This window comes from Podarcis gaigeae (genome assembly GCF_964106915.1).
Source record: "Podarcis gaigeae genome assembly, chromosome: 1".
In the NCBI taxonomy this organism is placed as follows: Eukaryota; Metazoa; Chordata; class Lepidosauria; order Squamata; family Lacertidae; genus Podarcis; species Podarcis gaigeae.
Window position 1 is genome coordinate 66400229 of NC_139678.1, and position 21480 is coordinate 66421708.

The window sequence follows — 21480 nt, forward strand, 5'->3', positions numbered from 1 at the left end:
AGCTCTGTGTATGAAAACAAAATGTGACAAATAAAGTGGTCCTCAGATACATAGCAAAGGGGATACAAACTGAAAGGTTAAAAGCCTGCATCATCTCCCGCAGCTGCCTGAAATGTTAGGAGGAAGACAGTGAAACGTTTAGAGGAGTAGCATATAGTTTTGTTTTGTTTTTTTAAATAAACAAGGAAAAGTACATATACTGTCTCCACTTTTAATTCATACAATCTTTTTTGAACAGTTTACATTTGTCAGGGACGCAGCGGGAGCGCAGGGAGGGGAGGAGATGGAGAGCGAGGGGGAGCAATCCGAGGGGAGCGTAGGAGAAGAGGACAGTAGCCCGAGAGATTCCATGAGCCTCTCCAGCGAATCGGAAGATTCACAGAAGGGGGTGCCGATGGCCAGGGCAAGGGGGGCCCCAAGGGGGACACCCCGGAAGCAAGGGGCCAGCGGGGACTCCCAGAGCAGCAGTTGGAAATCAGGACCAGCTTCCCCACCAGAGCGTAGTGGGGGGGAAGAGTCCCAGGTATCAGGGCCAGCATATTCACCACCAGCGAGAGAAGATGAGTCAGGGTTGACCACGCCTCCATCGGCGAGCGAGGGAACGGTCGAGAGGAAGGTTACCGGCTACGCGCGCACGCCAAGTTCAAATGTACAGGCGAGCAGCACAGCAGGTAGCCGGATAGGGAACCAGGTCCTAAAGCCCGCCGGAAGGAGGGGCAAGAATCAGGGGGGTCAGCGTCAGAGGAGTCCAGAAAGGATGAAACCCCAGCGGGCAGGAGGGCCCAGAGGAGGAAGGAGCTAAGGAAGAGGTGGAGCAAGGCTAGGGTCTTAAACTGGTGTCAGGGGGGAGGAGACTCAGACGGAACTTCGCCGGTCTAGACTTTAAGACGTAGAGCAGCACGCTCCGACTTTGAAATGGAAACTGAACTTCAATAAAGACTTTTGTAAATAACTACAGCCGGGCGTTGGTCCTTTGTGAGCTGGGACCTAGGGGCAGCTCTGACAACATTCCATATGAGACACTATTGCGATAGACTTTGGGGAAGGGGAGAAAGAAAGGGAGGGAGAGGGTTGGGGATGATGATCTTTTAATTACACTGCATAGTGTTTGTGCAGGATTTTCCTGTCTACACCTCATGTGTAGGTCCTTTGTTTATATAGTTACAGTGGTACCTCGGGTTAAGAACTTAATTCATTCTGGAGGTCCGTTCTTAACCTGAAACTGTTCTTAACCTGAGGTACCACTTTAGCTAATGGGGCCTCCCGCTGCTGCCGCGTGATTTATGTTCTCATCCTGAGGTAAAGTTCTTAACCTGAGGTACTATTTCTGGGTTAGCGGAGTCTGTAACCTGAAGCATCTGTAACCTTAAGGGTTTGTAACCCAAGGTACCACTGTATTTGTTTTTAGTGGTGTCGTGAGAGATTGGAGGATCCAGGGTTTGGTTGGATGTGCTTGATTAGTTGCAGTATGGTTTGTTGTATGTCTGTGGTGGTGGATGTTGTGTCAGGTTAGCTATATAGTTGTTCTTATTTATTTGTTTGTTTGTTTGTTTGTTTTTTGCTTTCATTTCTCCAAGGAGCTCAAGATGGTATACATGGTTTCCCCCATCTGAATTAATCCCCACAACAACCCTGTGAGGTGGTGGTTGTTGCTGTTGTTGGCATCTGTCTGTCTTGGGTGACAGTGGAAGAGCACACCTTCGGGGTGAAGTCAAACAGTAGGAGAGTTATAGCATCTGCTGTGGCTGTAGAGAATGATACAGGAGAGACATGTTTTATTGCAGGTGGGGCATATGAAGGCATCCAGTTTTGCTGCTACGTGTGTGCCATGGCGTTTCTTCTCTATGCGCCGCTCCCAGTGGTCATTTCTCCTCTGGCCACTGCTGTGGATACACAACCTGACTGTCTGTCTCCAGGCACTGTGATCATCTGCAAGGGATTCCCTTGCAGTGGGGTTAAAGTTGCCAGCCTTCGTGCCACGTTTGTAGACATCTTTGTAATGCCGTGTTGGTCTGCCAACAAGCCTAGTGTCTAAATCCTGCTACCCTCAGGTCACTGGGGATCCTGCCATCTTCCTTTTTGTGCATGTGGCCAAACCAGTGCAGATGTCACTAAGACAGGAGTGTGAACTTGCTGGGAGTGTGGGCTTGAGACAGCACATCTTTGTCTTGCCATGTGGTGTCCCAAATCTTTCTGATACAGCACAGGCATTGAGGTGTCACTCCTGGCAGGTGTAAGTTGTTCCCAACTCACTTACATAAAGCATCCTGCTCAACATGCAAACCTGGTCGACTTTCATCTTGGTATCGGTCATTAGCATCACATTCTTCCAGATGCATTTTGGAGAGGTGAGCCGTTGCCATAGCTGCCTTGCCAATATACGTTTGTCTGATTTCTGTGTGCTGCCTTGCCTACTAAATCCACCAGGTGGCCCCATGTTTAAAAGGGACCTCCTTTCCAAAGAAGAGAAGAATGAAGAATCACCAACCCATCACAATCTTGGAATAAAATATATTGGCCATAATCCAATGAAACATTTCATGAATGTGTACAAGCACATATGTGTATAAATAACTTACTTCTTTTTAAAATAGTAGCTGCTTCTACTTCCTGGGCTTTGTAACTCCCTTTTAAATTTGCAAGACTTTAAAGAACAGTCTTTCATTTCTCACTCTCTCTTGATAATTTGAAGATTAATGGTAATGCTGGAAACAGGCAACAAAAAGTCAAATGAGAACAGCCCAAGATTGAGTAAGGAAGAGAGAAACAATAACCCCGTAAACTTCTATGATGTTATCTGAAAAACATACTTGGGTCTTTTTGTGGCCACAGCTATTAAGATTCAGGTCACATGCAGATGATCTTCTTACTGGGCATTCATCCTGATTTGTTTGAACGGAGGTTAGACAACACTAGCTATTTATTGAGCATTCATTCTTCTTTGTTTGCATGACACGGCACCAAGCAAGTGTTAACCCACATTTTCCATTTCATTTTCCTATCGCTTTCCTTATTGTACACACACACACACACACACACACACACACACACACACATGATCTTTGGGGAAAATGGGCTTGTAGCACACGGCCTTCAAATCAACTTTAATTGTGCAACCTGAATTTGCCAGTATGTGATTGAAAATAGCAACAGTCTCAAAGCACCCTCAGAGCAAGATTTCCATGTTGTCTTGACCTGCGGAAACCTTGCTAGTGCAGCATAAAGGAAAAACCACGGGTGCCAGAGGAATTCCATGTTGTGGCTTATCTTAATTCTCTTGTGTGTTGCTATGGAACAGGGTGGAGGGATGCAAAATGTACAGATTTCATTTGAATTAGGAAAAAATGAACATTGTAGAAGAAGAAAATTACAGCTGCTATATTTTAAAAAGTCAACTAACTGTTAGTCAGGAACATTTTAACATTACACTTTTTAAAAATGAAACATTGGTAGGAAGCCTCACCTGATTTGTTCTGGAGATTTCATTTTTAGAAGTCTTTCTGTGACCATGTGGTCTTGGCCAGTGTGGGATCAAAACAGCAACTTTGGCATTTGCAATAGAGTACAAAGAGCACTGGTGTCAATGAAATTTTGAGGACCAAGGAGTGATAGGCAGTGCACTTTTGAATCTATCCTTTCACTTACTTCTTCTGTTCCATTTTTGTGCCTTCCATTTTCTTCAGCTTCAGTGAACTTTGCAAAATGAGCGTCTGATCTTTCTGAGATGCTAGATTCACCAATTTAAGGCTGCCCAAAGTTAGAGGCAAACACAAAATATAAGCAGTATATTTTGGCAGATTTTTCTTTCAAAGTTACATAATCTAGGTTTGCAGAATCCCTTTCCTTTCTCTTTTGGGTTCCTTGTTGTCGTTGGTGGTTTTGTTTCATAAACTCTAGGAAGAGCCAGGTAACATCAGCACCACATAGGGTTGCCAAGTTGGGAACCTGGAAAACTTGTTTTATCTTTCATTATACCATGTGAATAGGTGATGTGCTCAATGTTATTAGTTAAGAACTGGTGCTGCTGAGAGGTGGTGAGAGTAAAAGGGGCATATTAATAGTAATAGGCAATGAACAGCTGAAGTCAACATAGAACTACTAAAAAAAGCAAATGCGTAAATAATCCCCTTCTTTGAGTTGGGCAACAGAAGAATGGATTTCCTAAGGTCCTAGCATGACTTGGGGTGAGACCAAGGAACTGCTACTGATTCATTGCTAAACCTCTTAGTAAAGGTAAAGGTACCCCTGCCCGTATGGGCCAGTCGTGTCCGACTCTAGGGTTGTGCGCCCATCTCACTTAAGAGGCCGGGGGCCAGCACTGTCCGAAGACACTTCCGGGTCACATGGCCAGCATGACGAAGCTGCTCTGGCAAGCCAGCACCAGCGCAGCACACGGAAACGCCGTTTACCTTCCCGCTATAAAGCAGTACCTATTTATCTACTTGCACTTAAGAGTGCTTTCGAACTGCTAGGTGGGCAGGAGCTGGGACCGAAAGACAGGAGCTCACCCCGCCACGGGGATTTGAACCGCTGACCATGCGATCGGCAAGCCCTAGGCACTGAGGTTTTACCCACAGCACCACCCGCGTCCCTGCTAAACCTCTTACCTATTAGCTAATGCTGTACCAGCTCTTGTTAGACTTTTGTTATCATGAAAAAATATTTTACAAATTTAGTAGGATTCTGACAGGAGGAAGAACGATGAAAAACTTACATCTTGTCTTAGAAATTGCAATCTTAGTCAGTATGTTCCAACTGATATTTCCCACTTTTGATGTATCTGATGGACTAATTAAATGTATGTTCCTGTGTTTTTTGCTTAATCCAAGCATCCCTTAAGACCTCTCATCCCTCAAGAACTTCAGTGTGGTGACCTCCAGAAATTTTTGGACTCCAATTCTCAGCAACCCCAGCCAACATGGTCAATAGCCAGAGATTATGAGAGCTGGACTCCAACAGTATCTGGAGGGCAGCACATTGTCTCCTTCTGTTCAAGACCATCCAGTGCTTTCATACCAACTGATGGATTGAGCTATCTCTGACAGTCTCAACCAATAGCATGGTGCAGATCAGAGGTGACTTACTATTGTTAATAGGGCTGCCGTACGTCTAGATTATCAGGATTTTTGTTTTAAAAAGCTCAACAACTGTTGGGGTGTCCTGGTTTTTACTTTTTGAAATATGGCAACCCTAGTATTAAGAGGGCGTGGAAATGTTATCTGCTGCGTCTGCACATTTTCTGAACACATTGTTTCCATCTCTCAAACAGGGCAAGCATCGTACAAAAGCGAATTATTTATTTTCAAGATGAGGGATCGCTTACCAAGAGGCTGTGTGAACAAGGTATGAGACACATTCATTTGCTTCTCACTTGCTGATTTGCTCTTCCAGAGTAACTAATTAAAAACACAAGACTGGCATATGTTAGCTATCTCTTTCTGTTGGTTAGGGTGGGCACAGGTTAGCTGAAATTAAGCTGCTTTAAGTCCTATTGGTTTGGCGATTCTCTTTTTGTAATCAGCAAGTAGGCCTCACTTCTCACCTGTGTAGGTTTGGTTTTCCTTGCTATTCATGTGAAAGGTTTGCTGAATGCTCATTGAGATAATTTCAAGGTTGCAAACCTAGTCATGCTTCCAAATTGTTCATCCACACAATTCAGAACTGAATAGCAAAAACATCCATGACTACACAAATGAGCACTGTGCTTCACTCAGTCAGTGGGTGCAAATATGTTGGGTTCAAGGTCTGTTAGGCTTAGAGCAAAATTCATTTCTAGGATGCCGGCAAAGGAAAAGAGGCTAACTTAACAAGACCAGAAGATGGCCTTGAGGCTGAAATTAATTTATAAGGAAAAATGGGACCTGCTTTGGAGTAAACATAATTAGGTTTCGGCTTGAGCAGGCTGATCCTACACGAATGCCAATATTATGCTGGAATAATGTAGTCACATGAATCTCAGCAGAAAAGCAGAGAGCAAAACAAATACCAGTAGAAGTTAGAAATGACATAGAAAAAAATAACAGATCGGTGGAAAGAAGATTGGAAGAAATTTAAAGTTTATTTACAGAAACATTGTAAAATTAAGGAATGTTAGAAGGATGTTGGAATGAAGTTATGGGGTTTTAGCAGAAATGTTATAAAGGATTAAGAAAAAATAGACTGTTAATTGGTGAAAGGAGGGAAAGTAAAGTTACATTATATTAAGATAAATTAAAGGACAAAAACTGGGAAAGATGGAAAGGATTTGCTGAAATAGCTAACCGAACTAGAATACAAAAAAGGGAGGTGTGAGGAGGTCAAGGAAACAAGCAAATGAAAGATAAGTTATGGGAAGGTTTGTTGTGTTTTTTTTAATTGTTTTTATTTTTCTGTTTTTTCTTTCTTTTTCTTTTTTTCTTTCTTTCTTTTTCCTTATTGTGATGTGTTGTCTTGTTTTTGTGTAATTTGGTGTTTTCTCTTTTTCCTTTTTGTAACCTTTAAAACTTTAATAAATATTATTTTTTTAAAAAAGAAAAAAATAACAGAAACTCCCATTGCACTTGCTGTCACCACCAATCAGTAGCATTCTGCACAGACATTATCCCCACATTATCCATGCATGGAAGCCAGCAACATATGACAACCACAGTGATACCATGATAATGTCCCTAAACCCCACCTGTACACCATGGGGCCTTTTGAGCTGATTTCCCACTTTTGCACCTGTCCAGCCAACATTGTTGGCAAGGCCTGAAAGCCATTTGCACCAAATGAAACTGTGTAAATTAGAGCATTTTTAAAAGAAAAATATAAGTGGTCAAAAGATGGGTTGCCATTTTCCATCTAATTATGACATATATAGCCTGAAGACTGGGCATTCCTGAACTGTTCATCTGCTTATTTTACAGGTAAGGAGCTGCTTGATAGTCACATAATACATGCTGCATGCCAGGAAACGGACCAGGCTTTAGCTGCTTCTGGCACCAGCCACCAAGCTGCCAAAGCTTAAGCAGATTTAAAGGGCTGTGTAATGACATAAGGGGTTGCTTGTGTGTAAGCGCTAAAACGCTCCCAGTTTTGTGGTTAGTTTTAAACTCTCTCTAGCCGGACAGCCATGAGTGCGTGGCTGCCTTAATCACTGGCAGAATCCGTCAGTGGGCGTTTCCTAAATTTCTTCCAACATAAAAGTTCTTTGACAGAGAGTCTCCTCCTTGATTCTCTGCATGACAGCTTTCTGCGCAGCATGGGCGTCCCAAGGGGAGGCCCCGAGCTCTCACCACTGGTCTCGCTTGAAGCGTCTCTGTGCCTCACCTCCAACACTGTCTCCTCCTCCCCTCCTTCTTCAGCGGAAACTCTCCCTCTCCCCCTGCTGGTTCCCTCCTCAGCATCCGAGGGTCTCCCAGCATCCGAGAGCCTCTCCACCACCCTGCGCTCCGATGGCAGTTCCCTGACAGGCTGTGTAGCCCGACTTTGATCTATGTAGATCCTAAGCATATTCTTCAAAGGAAGACCTGTTGCATTCAGGGTAACCTGTAAATTCAGTGAGCTAAGGATCACACCAACAGCCTCGACAGAACCCTATCCAACTGCCTCTGGGTACAAGTATCAATTGCAGAATTGTATTATATGAGCTACTGTTCCACACTAATTTCCAAGATCACACATGAACTGCATGGAGCTTCCACCGTCTCAGATGTTACACTGGAAGCACATGCATGGAATTCCCGTTAATGTAATGCCCTTCACCATGTCATCTTTATACACAGGGGTGTATGTGAACCAGTTCAAAGTGGTGCCTGGTGGCTCTGCTCCCAGTATGATCATGCCAGCAATCTCCGCCTTCTGACATCTATATGTTTGGTGTGCTAAATTCACCATGCAGAATTTCTAAGAAAAGCGTACAGGGGAATATTGGCAGGAAACTTTCCCTTCTTGTCCAAGGATGTACTTTAACAGAAAGTAATGATTTCTTCAAACCCTCTTTCATGATGTTTTCAGCTGAGAAGACACTTGTGCTTAGAAGTGCTGCAAAATGCCCACCCTTCTGGAGCGTAACTGCTTTTAAAATTACATCCTAGTTGCATAAATTTTATGCAGAAGTCTTCCAGAGAATGATTCCCAGACCTCCTTGGAAAAGAATGGTAATTTCTTGGTGCAGCAATGCAAAGATAATTGCTAGAAGATGATCTTACTCCTGCCCCTTTCATCCCGCCAATTTGGAAACACCGCCACATTTAAGAGAATGCCAAGAGGGCCTGGCCTTCATCTTTTTCCCTAGGCCCAAGGATTAGGATAATCTGGCCTTGACTTTGATAGGCTTTTTAAAATTCAAAACAATATACACTGAAGTGTGTGCTGTAAGATGCTTAATTGAATTTTATAAATATGGCATATTTGACACTGGCCAGGCTTTTCACTTTCTTAGTCCATTTAGAAATGCAGATTGCGTTCAATTTCAAACAGCTCTTTATGCTGTGAATGGTGAATGTGTTCAATGAAGTCACTGGAGCAGGTTACGTAAATGAAATTGAGACATCTGTTTCGTGTTCTTGAATACAGAAAAATCGAAAAGAGCGTTAAAAGCAAAAAGGGCATGTCAAGAATTTAAAGTACATTCCGGTTGTTTCTGGAATAGGGAAGCTGTTTGCATTTAAACAGGTTGCAGTACTCCTCTTTTACAGCAGTGTTATTAAATATTAGAACAAATGCCTTGGAGTATATACTATCATTCATTTGTAATACAAGAAAAAGTTGGCAAGTCAATAGGGGTGTTCACACATTACATTCAGCAGCTGTACCATCTGTATACTTGTGTACAGAGGCTGCACAAATGAACATTCTTTCACACTTGTCTTTAGAGACAGCTTTTGCTTGTGTTAATCGGAACATGTGAACAAACATGTTCACATGTTCCAATGAGGATGCAATGGAACTATTTGATTCAAGCAAACTGAAATTGTAGCTTCTGTATGTGTTTGGAAATAGTGTGTTAACACATGCCCCCATGGATTTGTCATGAGCTGCCAAAAGAACTATTGGATTGGATTGGTCCAGGTATTATTCTATCTTGGTGCATGATTTTGTACTCCTAGAAATTATGATAAAATCAAGAAGGAATTATTCAGCAAATGTGACTTTAACTGAAGCTCAAGGTATAGTGCTAACTTTATGTGCAAAAATCTGGATCTAAATCTCCCAGCCCATTTGAATCTTGTGGTTTGATTTATTTGTAATTTTTACAAAACATATTCAAATGCTGCACCTTCAAAATCACCCATACAGTAAAATAATGGCCTCTCTTGCTTCCTTTTAGATTCAGCCATGAATGGTGTCACCGATAAACCAATCTTAGACTGTTGTGCCTGTGGAACTGCTAAATATAGGCTTACGTTTTATGGTAACTGGTCGGAGAAGTCGCATCCAAAAGATTACCCACGTGAGTGTGCTGTATTGTATTGTATTGTATTGTATTGTATTGTATTATTTTTCTTACTGTACCCCAACCTTCCCCAACCCTTCAGGAGTTTTGAATTGCAACTTTCATCAGCCCCAGCCAAATGGCCAGTGGTGAAGCACGATGATATTAGTAGTCAAAAACATATAGAAAGTAACAGGTGAGGGAGGTTTTTGTGGGCCATCCCCTGCTGTCTCTTAGAGGGCTTTCTTTATGTTCAGATATTGCACATGCACAGAGGGCCAGTCTGCAGCGAACATCCAATCCAACATACTAGATTTTTCAACTTTTTCAGTAGATACTGGATCATGATATTTTAGCCATCCTCATCACTAGTGAAGGTTGTTGTTGGCATCTCTCTGTCTCAAGAGACAATGGAGTGCACCTCCAGGGTTGAAGTCAAACCACTGGGTTTAGCAGCACTGAAGTGACCTTCCCAGGGCGCAAGCCTGGGCAGTGTGTATGGAGGTCCTGGGCTGCCCAGACGACAAGACCCCCCTTTTGGCCTTGCTGATGTGGTCCAAAGGAAAGCAGAGCAATACATTTGGCACCAGCTTGGCTGCAGCAGTTGCTGGAAGGAGGCAGACAAGACCATCCAAGCATCCAGATTTGTGAAGGGTTTCCTCCTTAGGCTTTGCTTCTCTGCAAGGCAGCGGACGTTTAGGATCACAGTTTTCCTTCTCCTCGATGGACTACTTTCCCAGGTTGATGGGCCCTATGTGCCTCACACGTCTCTCAGTACCACATGAGTAGCTGCCTTCTTGACCGTTGGACCCACTATTGGTCTTGTCTGCTCAATCCACCTGTGTGGTTTTGCATGCAGGGGATAGACAAGTCCCTAATTCACTGGTTTGAGACCCATCGGCTACCCTCCCCTGGTTTAGCTGGGCAGTCAAAGCTATTTCTCAGAGTGTAGTCACAGTGGCAGGCTGATAGTTGAGAGTGGAGTGCAAGGTGGGGACTAAAGATGGACAAACTATCCCAGAAGGAACATGGCATATCCCCAACCAGTGGTACTACCTATCCCCTAACACCCCACACACCCCTCGTTAGTGCAACCCCATAGGAAAAACAGTAAGATTAAATATAGACTCAAACCATGTTGCAAAACGTTTTACATTTTTGAATCGGTGCGCAAAGTGGATCAAACCCTGATCTGCAGTGATCCAAAATCACCTGGACCTTTGAAGCAGCTCTGGATCTCAGCTCTATTCTTTTCAATACTGATACATTTTCCACAAATACAGTTAACATACACCTGATTCCTGACATTTGGAGAAAAACGGTCAGGTGGTGTTTGCAGTAGGTGGTGGCAGAAGGTGGGCAGAGCTGAACCGCTGTTCTGGCTCCCCTGTGATGTGTATTGCTGCTGGTTACAAGAGGGTGTGATGAGATACAACATCATGGACACTGAATTGGCTCACCGCGCCCAGCTCCCCACTGCCTTGCCCCTCCCTCTCTTGGTAACTGGCAGTGATGTATGGCGTTAGGGAGTCAGGTCAGCAATGCAGCCCTGTTGCCCGCCCCCCCCCCATTGCTTCTGGCTGTTGCCTGCAGCTCTTTATGTTGAAGTCCCCAGATGCACAGCCAAGTTTCTTGGATACAGGTGAAATCCAGAGAATATATGAACAAATGCATGTAGATACCAGATTCCTTCCATTTTATATTTCTTTGCTCAATATATTTGGACTTTCCTTTCAGATCTCACGTTTGATCTTTAAATATTGGCTTCACATCGATGACAATGAAGCCAAGTAAATGACCTGGAAGTTTGAGTCACATTTATTTTCTCTTTAATAAAGATCACACAATGGCCAACATATTACCAAAGTTTAAGGGCTTTGTGTATAATTTTATTTTCTAATATTGCCGTGTCCCTGTGCAGCTAGCTGGCATTGATGCAGCCAGAACTTTGTCTACATATCAATTGTTATTTGATATAGTCTACATAGATTTTTGTCTCAACTTTATTAAGTTGAATGCTGCCTAGTTCAGATATAGAACTGTGCACGTTAATAAAAGAGTTTATATTGACATATTAAAATTTGTGGCTTGAATTTGTGGCTGTAAAGCTGAGATTGTGGAACAAATTAAAATGGCTGGCAAGTTTCACAGCTGAGATTCTATAGGATTGTAGACGTAGAAGACATCTGAGACATGGCATTTATCAAGTTTATGGGCCTTTTGGCTTATGTCAAAGAATTGTATACTTAGATGAAGTTATTTTTCTACTTCATTGGCACTTTTTCTTAATTATGTGGACTGGGTTCCTTGCTTTGTTTACTTGGTTCTTAGGATAATGAATAAATATGAGTTGTTCTTAAGCATAAAACAGACTAGGCTAGTGTTACAATTGATATTTCAATCTGGTCACCTAACAGTCCCTTGGGTAGTGGGTTAAAAGAAAGACAGTGAAGTAAAATGCTTGTAATGATGTAGTACATTAAAAATTAAACAGCTATTAAGCAGCTATTAAAATTGCTTGATGTGAGGACATGTGGTACGCAAGTAGTATTTTTGTTTAATTATGCTTGCCAAGCTACATAAGCTACATATTCAAATGAGTGTCTCGGACTCTGATCACGTCTTAGTTTCTGGCAGTGCCATTTTTCTTGAAAAAGAACTCACCACGAACGCCTTCCCCATTCTCTTAGAACGGCAATAGCGCCCACCTGAGAGGTGCTGGAACTGAGTTCTGGCGAGTTCCAACTGGAAAAAAAAGCTCTGGTTTCTGGGGAGAAATATATACCAATGAGACTCCACCAGCATAGCTGAAAGAAAGTAAATCAGCTTGTGCCACATTTTCTTCTTCCTGCAGCCAGCCAATCTGAAAAGTAATTTTTAGTCAGGTGGTCAAGAAGATACAACAAGGTACATCACTTTGAGTGTGTGTGCTTTTTAAATTCAGTGATATATATAATAAAATAAGGGGAGGCATAGGTGAACTGATGGTGAGGCACCAAGAGCTCGAGGGTTGTCATGTCCCAGGAATCAGATTTGATTTGAGGGTGATGGAGTGTAAGGGCCCTAGGGGACTATGTCAGCAACCCTGGGTGCCAGAGCCAACAAATTTGGCAAAGGGTATGCATGGGCCCACTGGGACGCGGTGGCGCTGTGGGTTAAACCACAGAGCCTAGGACTTGCCGGTCGGAAGATTGGCGGATCGAATCCCCACGACGGGGTGAGCTCCTGTTGCTTGGTCCCTGCTTCTGCCAACCTAGCAGTTTGAAAGCACATAAAAGTGCAAGTAGATAAATACCGTATTTTTCGCCCTATAGGATGCACTTTTTCCCCTCCAAAAACGAAGGGGAAATCTGGGTGCATCCTATGGGGCGAATGCAGGCTTTCGTTGAAGCTTGGAGAAGGAGAGGGGTCGGTGCGCACCGACCCCTCTCGCTCTCCAGGCTTCAGGAACACATCCGCAGCCTAAGCAGCCCTGCGGGAGTTCACGCAGGGCTGTCTATGCTGCGGATAGCAGCCTGCTTCCCGGAGCGTTGGACGCCCTGAAAGCAGAGCGCCCGGCACTTCGGGAACACATGCGCAGCCTAGGCAGCCCTGCGGGAGGTCCCGCAGGGCTCCCTATGCTGCGGATAGCAGCCTGCCGCCCAGCGCGAGTAGGCGCCCTGAAGCAGAGCACCCCGCCCGCCGGACAGACATCCGCAGCGTGGGGAGCCCTGTGGGACTTCCCCGCGGATAGCAGCCTGCCGCCCGGCGCGAGGGGCGCCCTGAAGCAGAGCGCCCTGCATGCCGGACAGACATCGGCCAGCCCTACAAGCTGGCGCAGCGCCGCCATCCCTACAAGGAGGCGCAGCGCCGCCATCCCGCTGTTCCCCAACCTGGTTTTGTTTTCCTGTCCTGGTTTTGGGGGGGGAGATAAGGGGGAATTTTTTTTCTTTATTTCCCCCCAAAAAAACTAGGTGCGTCCTATGGGACGGAGCGTGCTATGGGACGAAAAATACGGTAGGTACTATTCCGGCAGGAAGGTAAACGACGTTTCTGTGCGCTGCTCTGGTTCGCCAGAAGCAGCTTAGTCAAGCTGGCCACATCACCTGGAAACTGTACGCCGGCTCCCTCGGCCAATAAAGCGAGATGAGCACTGCAACCCCAGAGTTGGTCATGACTGGACCTAATGGTCAGGGGTCCCTTTACCTTTACCTTTATACATGGGCCCAAGCTTCAAATTGGGTTGCAGTACAGCTGAACTTTTTCAAAAAATTTAAGTAGATGTCGTAAATGAAACATACTTTAATATGGGTACTCATGATCACAACTCAACACCTTGGTCAAAAGGAAATTATATGTTAGCCAATTCAATTGACATGGCCAGAGCTAATGAACTTAGATGTTTGCTTAAATGTAAGAGGAGGCAGCCCCAGAGTTCCCCAGCTAGCCTGGGTACCACTCTCTCACAGCCCACCCTATCCTATAGGATGCTGTGTGAACAGATTGCATAGAATTATATGTCATTTTGTACACTTTGATGCTCTATTGACATGTTAGACAATAGTTGAAATCAATGCGGCTTACTGTGAAATAAGCATGTGTATAAGCTGGCTGAAAGTCAGCCGAGAGCCTGGCTTTCTGATGGTACAAACATCTGGAATCCTGTGGAGAACAAGGAATAGCTTTTTGGATTCATTTACGGGGAACATGGGTTCCCAAGTATTACCAGCCAGGATGTCCCATTATCATCTGGAATCCTCCCCTTTTGAAAATTGAGTGGTATACAAGCAGCTTACCTCACAGGATAAACAAGCTATCCATTTCCTAGCACTTTGTACACTTAAGAGCAGTCCAAGTGATAAATAAGAATGTAGCGATCACGATAATTTTTGCTCAGCTGTCAGGTAATAAGTTCAGGATTAAATATTGTTAAGCTTTATGATAGTGATATAAAACACACCAGAAAGAGCATTCGTTCTTCTTTACTTGCCTGCATTCCTGTGCAGCCTCACCTCATAAATATGAACGTTTTAAAGTCCTGGTACTTTAGCAGCAAGAATTATTCTCTTTGCTTTATTGTCATCCAGAAATGTGATATTTGCCGCTGATTTTGACACTAATGGAGACAGCACTAACCCCTGCAGAACAACCAACATCAAATTGTAACTATAAATTCCTGGGAGGCCAGAAAGCTTTTCCACCCACCTACATACCCTGGATTTTAAAAATGAAAAGTACCTGTCAAAATTGCTGTTTATTATGCAGAGGCTCTGAAACTATTAAATGAAACAAAACCTTATTCAATCTGGACTGTGGAGAACTGTAGAGTGTTTGCCATTATGGTACAGCAGAAATGTCCATAAATATGTTCCTTGCTGGACAGTTCCTATAAATCTATTAAATTTTAGAATTGTTTATCAAATTATATTTCACTTGCTATGTTAATCTAAGAAGATTTCTCATACTGAGCATCTGGTAGAACTGCTGGTTAAAAATACTTAATGCTGGCATTTATTAATTTCCAGTCACTCCTTGAAAAGATGAAAGTTGTTAAGTCCATACCATGTAGTTCTGGAGTTTCTAAGGAACAATCTTTTATGCCTATTGAAAATAAGTTTTGACTAAAAGTGCTGGCTTTATTAGATTTCTATGGAAATAAAAAGCTTTAAAGAGAGCTCAGCTTTCCCTTTGCCCTGAGAGCATTAATATTACTAGCTTATAAATAAGATACCAGCACTTAAGCTTGCTGATGATGTCTCCCTCTGAGTTACTTACAAACTTTTATTTACTAGTTTGTCATCCAAAGTGCACTTTAATCCAGATCTAATTTTTTAAGGTCTGTTCTTGGCAGTATCCAAAACACACTTCTAAACCAAACGCCTGAAAACACTTGAGACTTGAAATAACAAAACACAGCTTTGAGTGCAGCTGAATCATTTATTAGAAGGCATAGCTGGCAGCCTGGGGGTGTAGCTTCAGTTTGTGCTCTGGAAAATCTTCCTAATAGTGTGTTTTGTTTCAGTTGCATTGGCGTTTAGCAGCAAAGCGTTTTAAAAGTTTTAATATACTATATACTGGTCTGAAAATAAGGGCTCATGCACATGTCCACTTGTCCCACCACTTTCCCCTAGGGAAACCCCCTTTTTATCTGCTGTTTACTGCTGGATCATAACAAATATCAATCCGTTTTTCTGCAGATAGATATTTGTTCTGATTCAACTGTAAACAAATGAAAGACAGCTCAGCCTCGTGCTTGCTAGGCATGGGACAAGTGGAAGTTTGGATGAGCCCCAAGTCTGATTACATCAATGGGATATGATAACAAGCAGAAAACAAAAGTTTGTGTCTGACAAACAAAAGTTTGTGTCTGTATTTGGTAGAGAGTAGAATCTATTGAAGGGACGCGGGTGGCGCTGTGGGTTAAACCACAGAGCCTAGGACTTGCCGATCAGAAGGTCGGCGGTTCGAATCCCCGCGACGGGATTAGCTCCCATTGCTTGGTCCCTGCTCCTGCCAACCTAGCAGTTCGAAAGCACTTCAAAGTGCAAGTAGATAAATAGGTACTGTTCTGGCGGGAAGGTAAACAACATTTCCGTGCGCTGCTCTGGTTCGCCAGAAGTGGCTTAATCATGCTGGCCACATGACCCGGAAGCTGTATGCTGGCTCCCTCAGCCAATAAAGCGAGATGAGTGCCGCAACCCCCGAGTCAGCCACGACTGGACCTAATGGTCGGGGGTCCCTTTACCTTTACCTTAGAATCTATTGAACTCAATGGTATTTGCTCCAAATGAGTAAACATGCCGTATTCTGCCTATGTCCAGGAAATTCCAGACGTATGGCAGCCCAAGACTCTTAAGAGAGATTCAGACTAGAGACTATGCTTTTATTACTGTTTCTTCATTTCTGTGAGGGAATATTTTGGCTGCTGCATACCTTGTAAAATGCAAATAGCATAGTTGGTGTAGAATATTAGTAAAGAGCATGACAGCCATTGCCTTGCATTGATCCTATGTGCTCCCAGAAAGTGTGAAAAATAGTTGTATTTCAAATGTTTTCCCCTCACGTAATATTGCAGTGAATATATTGGCCTATTTCAGTTGTCTACTGAATGAGCTTTAGTCCAAAGAACTGAGCTTCAAACAGTACAGGTGCACTGAAATGCTACGCCAGTCATGAATTCATAAAATTTGGTTATTATGTGTGAAACCTGATCTTAGACGGAATACGGCAGTCGGAAACAGTGTCAGGGCGGAAATTGCTTTAATTTCATTAAAAACAGCTCAGAAACTAAAAAAGGGAAGAAGTTCAACAACAACTTTTGTGTTTTTTTGTGTCTGGATTTTTGCTTTTTGAAATATGGCAACCCTATAGATCTATCCATCAGACAATATGAAAAATGTTTGTTGTACAGCAATGCGGTTTCTTCATCCAACCTTTGGACACTTGATAATTGTAACTTAGCAGGGTATTGCAGGGCAGGGTGGGGCAAGATCAGGGAAGCCAACTGGTCACTCTCACCTAATATAGCCACCACAGTTGTGCCCCACTATTCCATCCGCTCCTGCTATTCAGCTCCAAAAGGAATCAGGGATGCTTTGTAGTTATTTTGTAAGAAAGCAGGTGACAAAAAGGCAGGGATGAAACATCTTGAAGTGCTTGGAAAATGAAGCTTTTTTGCTTAACAAAGCTTCATTTGCATTTTAGGAGTTGCTTTTTGGGGAGGGCGGCAGGTAGTCTATGTCTACCTTTGTCACTGTTTCCAATCAATTTGTGGTGGGGTGGCTGAATGTAAACAAGCTAGCATTCTAATTGACATGTCTAGCATCTTCTGTGGATTTATGCTAACTGGGCCTATTAAAATAAACTTCAAATACACTTTTTGCTGTTTACAACCAGAACCATCATGCCTATCAAATTTTGCCAAGATTTTACCAAAGTACACCTCTACGTTCCATGTGAATTTCATGCCAATATCTTAAAACAAAAAAAACAACAAAAAAGCTGGTGCCAGGGCAGCAAAGACATTTTAAAATGCTCACAATCCAAAAGTGCCTAGCATACCCCTTAACCCATTTCTCTGAAATTCTCTAGGTTTCATTTTCACAGAAGGAGCTACTTGCAAATTGCATCCAGTTCTGTTAAAAATGTAAATGTTTCAGTTCCACTGTGATTTATCCACTTAAATCTGTAGGGAATGATAACAAAGCTTTGTTTAAGAAATGAAGTGGGAATGAAATGAAACAACAAAAGGAAGCAATTCCCAAAGCAAAGCATCAAATACAAACCGTGTGTGTGTGTGTGTGTGTATTATTCAACTTACATATGAGTATTATTCAACTAAGTTACACTCAAAATAGACCTACAATGGATATCACAGATGTGCTTGTTTGTTAAGTCATGCATCATAGGGGGGGGGGGGTGGCAATCATTTTATTTGCTTGCTATATGTTTTCCAGTAGTTTGTCCTAATGAAGCTTAAAATTGGATCTTCATTTCTTTTCCGATCTATTGGGGCATGTTTTTCTCCTCTTTTGCCTCCATACTGTCTTTCACCTTCAGCTGTTTCAGTTTGCATGCCCTTCATTTGTTCTGCACAAGCATTTCTGTTTTTCTTCTCCATTGTTTCACCCAATGCAGTTATTCTAGTCTGCACAATTTCCACATACCTTCTCCTTCCATAACTCTTTCTGGTTCCTCATTCCAATAGTGCAGGAAACATATTCTGTTCTCTCCATTTATTTCAGATATTCATTCCTCGTTTGCCTTCTTCATGCTGAAACTTTTTGGCCCAGTTTTTGAGCGGATGGAACATTTGTTTCTGGTGCCAGGCCTGCAGGGACCGTAAAACAGCTGCTAAACACTAATAGCACTATGTTGCTTTGTAGCTGCTGGTCCAAGTGGAAGGAGCAAGCAGCTCAGCAACATAAGGCTGTACTCCCCAGCCACCTCCAAGCTACTGTGCACAGTCTAGTGACAGGCAAGCAAGAAGGCAGCAGGATGACCTGCAGGGCATCCAAATTCTCAGGGCAAGTTTGTCTAGTCTTATGTTTTCTGACAATCCATGTACCATGTTAGCTTCCCCAAGGCTGGTTCCACGTGTGACCCACAATGCCAAGCACAGTTTTCTAGCTGTGACAGAAGGTAGCCCTTTTACCTCATAAATTATAATGGATATTCCTTCAGTCAGAACATTGGAAGTCAGTTGAAGAACGTAGAATAGATATTCCGCCCCAGCTGCAACCCAAAGTTCTCTGCATACAGAACTTCCAGTGACCTTTTCCATCTCAACTTACGGAAGTGTCAGGAGAATATACAGCAGGTGGTAACCCAAGATAGGACCTTCTAAGAGGAGGTGTCCCGATTCTGCCATGCCCTCCCCCTGGAAGTATCACTGGTGTCAATGTTCTTCTTATGCTGTCATTAGACAAAGATTGCTTGTTCATTCATGGGACATTAGCTGCTCCTGCAATTGGGAGCCATGGGAGGCTCCATGAGTGCTTGTATGGCTGATGACTTTTGTTTTTATCCACTCCTAATTGCTGGGGTTTTTTAGTATTTTTTATTAAAGATTTATTGCTTTACAAAAGTAGGTGCAATGTCCCTTTTTTCAAGTTACATTTTTGAAAGATCAGTTTCATTTGTTGAGACATTAATGTTACATAAGGAAGAGAAGGGGAAAAGAGGTGGAGGTGGCCATGGTGAGTGGCGGGTTGGGGGTTAGATGGCGATGTTTCTATTTTACTCAATGTATGTGTGAGGTTTTGTGTCAGCATTGCTTGTGCAGGTTCTGTTTGCTATTCGCTTGTGTTCCTTTGGTGGTGAGAGAGGTTGGGGTTGGCCTAGGGTGTGGTTGTTTGTTTGCAATTGGCTGTGGTGAATTTTGTTTTCATATGTGAGTGGGGTGGGTGAGTGTTTTTGAATCAGGTTAGCCACACTGATTTGTATGCTGTTGGTGGGTTCTTGTCGTCGTCTTGATGGGCTGTGTGCTGTTTTGTTTTTTAAACTACAATGTGACCTGCCCTGGTATCATCTAGGAAAGGGAAAACTCAAGTATAGATGTAATAAAGAAATAAAGAAAGAAAGAATAACCTCTATGTCTGCATCTGAATTAGTTTGGTTTTCTAAAGGCGACCTAATGTTGCCTTCATTTTATTTGCATTGATTGTGTTTCACGTTAGTTATTGACAAATTAATTTTAATCTTTGTTTTAGTTTTACCTCATCTTTGTTTTCACATTAATTTTAATAAAGAGCCAGTGCTGCCTGTAACACTGATGCTTTCCATCCAAATGGCATGCATTTTGTAGCCTTAATTATCCGATCTACCATATATCATATAGATTGGTGAAAGAGTACCCGCCTTATAGGCAGTTAAAAAGACGTGCATCCCATAAGCTTCTCATTGATTTAAGTGGGAGACCCAGTGAAATTTCTCCTGCTTGTAACTATTTTAGTTCAGATGTTGGGAAATTTGTAGGCAATCTGTTACCATCTCTGTGCAACAGGCCTGCCAAACTGCAGACAGATTAGACAAAAGCTTCACTATTTGATTATTGGAGACTTCTTGCAGACATTGAAGCGACGTTTCTTTGCTTCAGATGAGACACTTGACATGCTATGTCAGTTTCGCAAGTCTTTCAACTCTATACAGAGAAATGCATCAGTATACAATACACTGCAGAGCCTTTTTTCAACTTTAGGAATGTATCCATTTGTGAAACTGTGCCTCCTAAGTAAAACAAATGCAAGAAACTAAAATCAAGGTGAGAAACTAAAGTAAAGGGACCTGCATTAGTTTCTTACATTGAAACTAATGCGAAACTAATATGAGAACCATATACCAACAGTAAGCTCATTCTCCAAAATGACACAATTCTCACACAGGGAAGAGGTACCAGCAGACCTGGGGGGATGTTGTAGTGTGAAGAAGTAGGAAAAAATGCAGTGCTGTGAGTTTAGAGGTATAGTCTGGGTGGTATTCTTGGGTCCCTTCCCCCACCAGGATTCTTGTATCCAGGAAGGGTTAGGATGTAGTAGAAGACACTGCTGAACTGGGCCATACACGTTTCCTTGTAAGAAAAATGGCCTTAGCTGACCACTTAACTGTTCTCATCAGCTTATCAAAAAGTGAACTAAGTTGCAATAGCTACAACTAGGTGATGGTGCTCTTCAGGAAGTCGGGGAGACATTTTCCCACCCCTCTCACCTGGCTGGATGATACAGCATCCTAGGACAAAGAACAATAGGCCAAAGGGAGATGGATATGGGAGAACTGTGTGAGACAGTTGTACTGATGCTAGAAACTGGAGGGACAGAGACTTGTCTGCTCTGTGCTGGATCCAAAGCTGGATTTGGGGTTCTCCTGGTAAGCAAATGGGGAAGCAAATTTTGTTGGAGTTCTAACACTAGGAGCCCCTCCATGTGATACTCAGTTTGTATATATGTGTAAATAAAACCATATATCCTCAAGACCCAACAGTCTCTGTTGACCTTCATTCCAAGGAAACTGGACCCTGGGTAATGAACTAGAATCTCTTACTGAGATTGCATTTGAGGGCAGGGGGAGCCCTGAGAGGGGAAACTACCAAGAACAGTCCAATGATGACACAACTTGCTTGGTTGGCATGGAATACTAACAGACTGTGAGGGAGAAATGGAAAGTTGCGGGGAAGAAGAGAAATGTATTGGAGTATCCCAGAAAGGGCATTATCTGTCTGGAATACTGAACACTATAGCTTCAGAAGAGAGCCTTCAGAATGGAGCCCTGTAAATGGAAATGAGACAGTAGAAGATAATCTTATATGCTTTCTGTGGCAACATCTCACTTTAGCTCCTACAGAAGGCAAGTGCCATTTCATTGTAGGACAATCTTCTCTAAAGCTACTTATGGTATTATTTTATCTTCTTTGGTTAAAGGGCGAGCTAACCACTGGTCTGCTATCATTGGTGGGTCTCATTCAAAGAACTACGTACTTTGGGAATATGGAGGATATGCAAGTGAAGGAGTTAAGCAAGTTGCAGAGCTTGGGTCACCAGTAAAAATGGAAGAAGAAATTCGGCAGCAGGTAATTGTCATTTAATTTATTAAAACAAAGAAAATTGTTT

At 42.9% G+C, this 21480-nt stretch overlaps 1 protein-coding gene across 2 annotated transcripts in view; it reads left to right on the forward strand.

The window, feature by feature from the left end:
* Window positions 1-21480, forward strand: part of SPON1 (spondin 1) — a 270549-nt gene that overhangs the window by 78775 nt on the left and 170294 nt on the right. For both annotated transcript variants that reach the window (XR_014560639.1, XM_083725080.1), the window contains exons 4-6: window positions 5270-5343; window positions 9293-9415; window positions 21292-21440. Coding sequence is in view for 1 of the 2 variants with exons in the window: in XM_083725080.1 (XP_083581206.1) it covers window positions 5270-5343; window positions 9293-9415; window positions 21292-21440 (346 nt within the window). In the remaining variant the exon portion in view is untranslated. The remainder of the gene's footprint in view (window positions 1-5269; window positions 5344-9292; window positions 9416-21291; window positions 21441-21480) is intronic.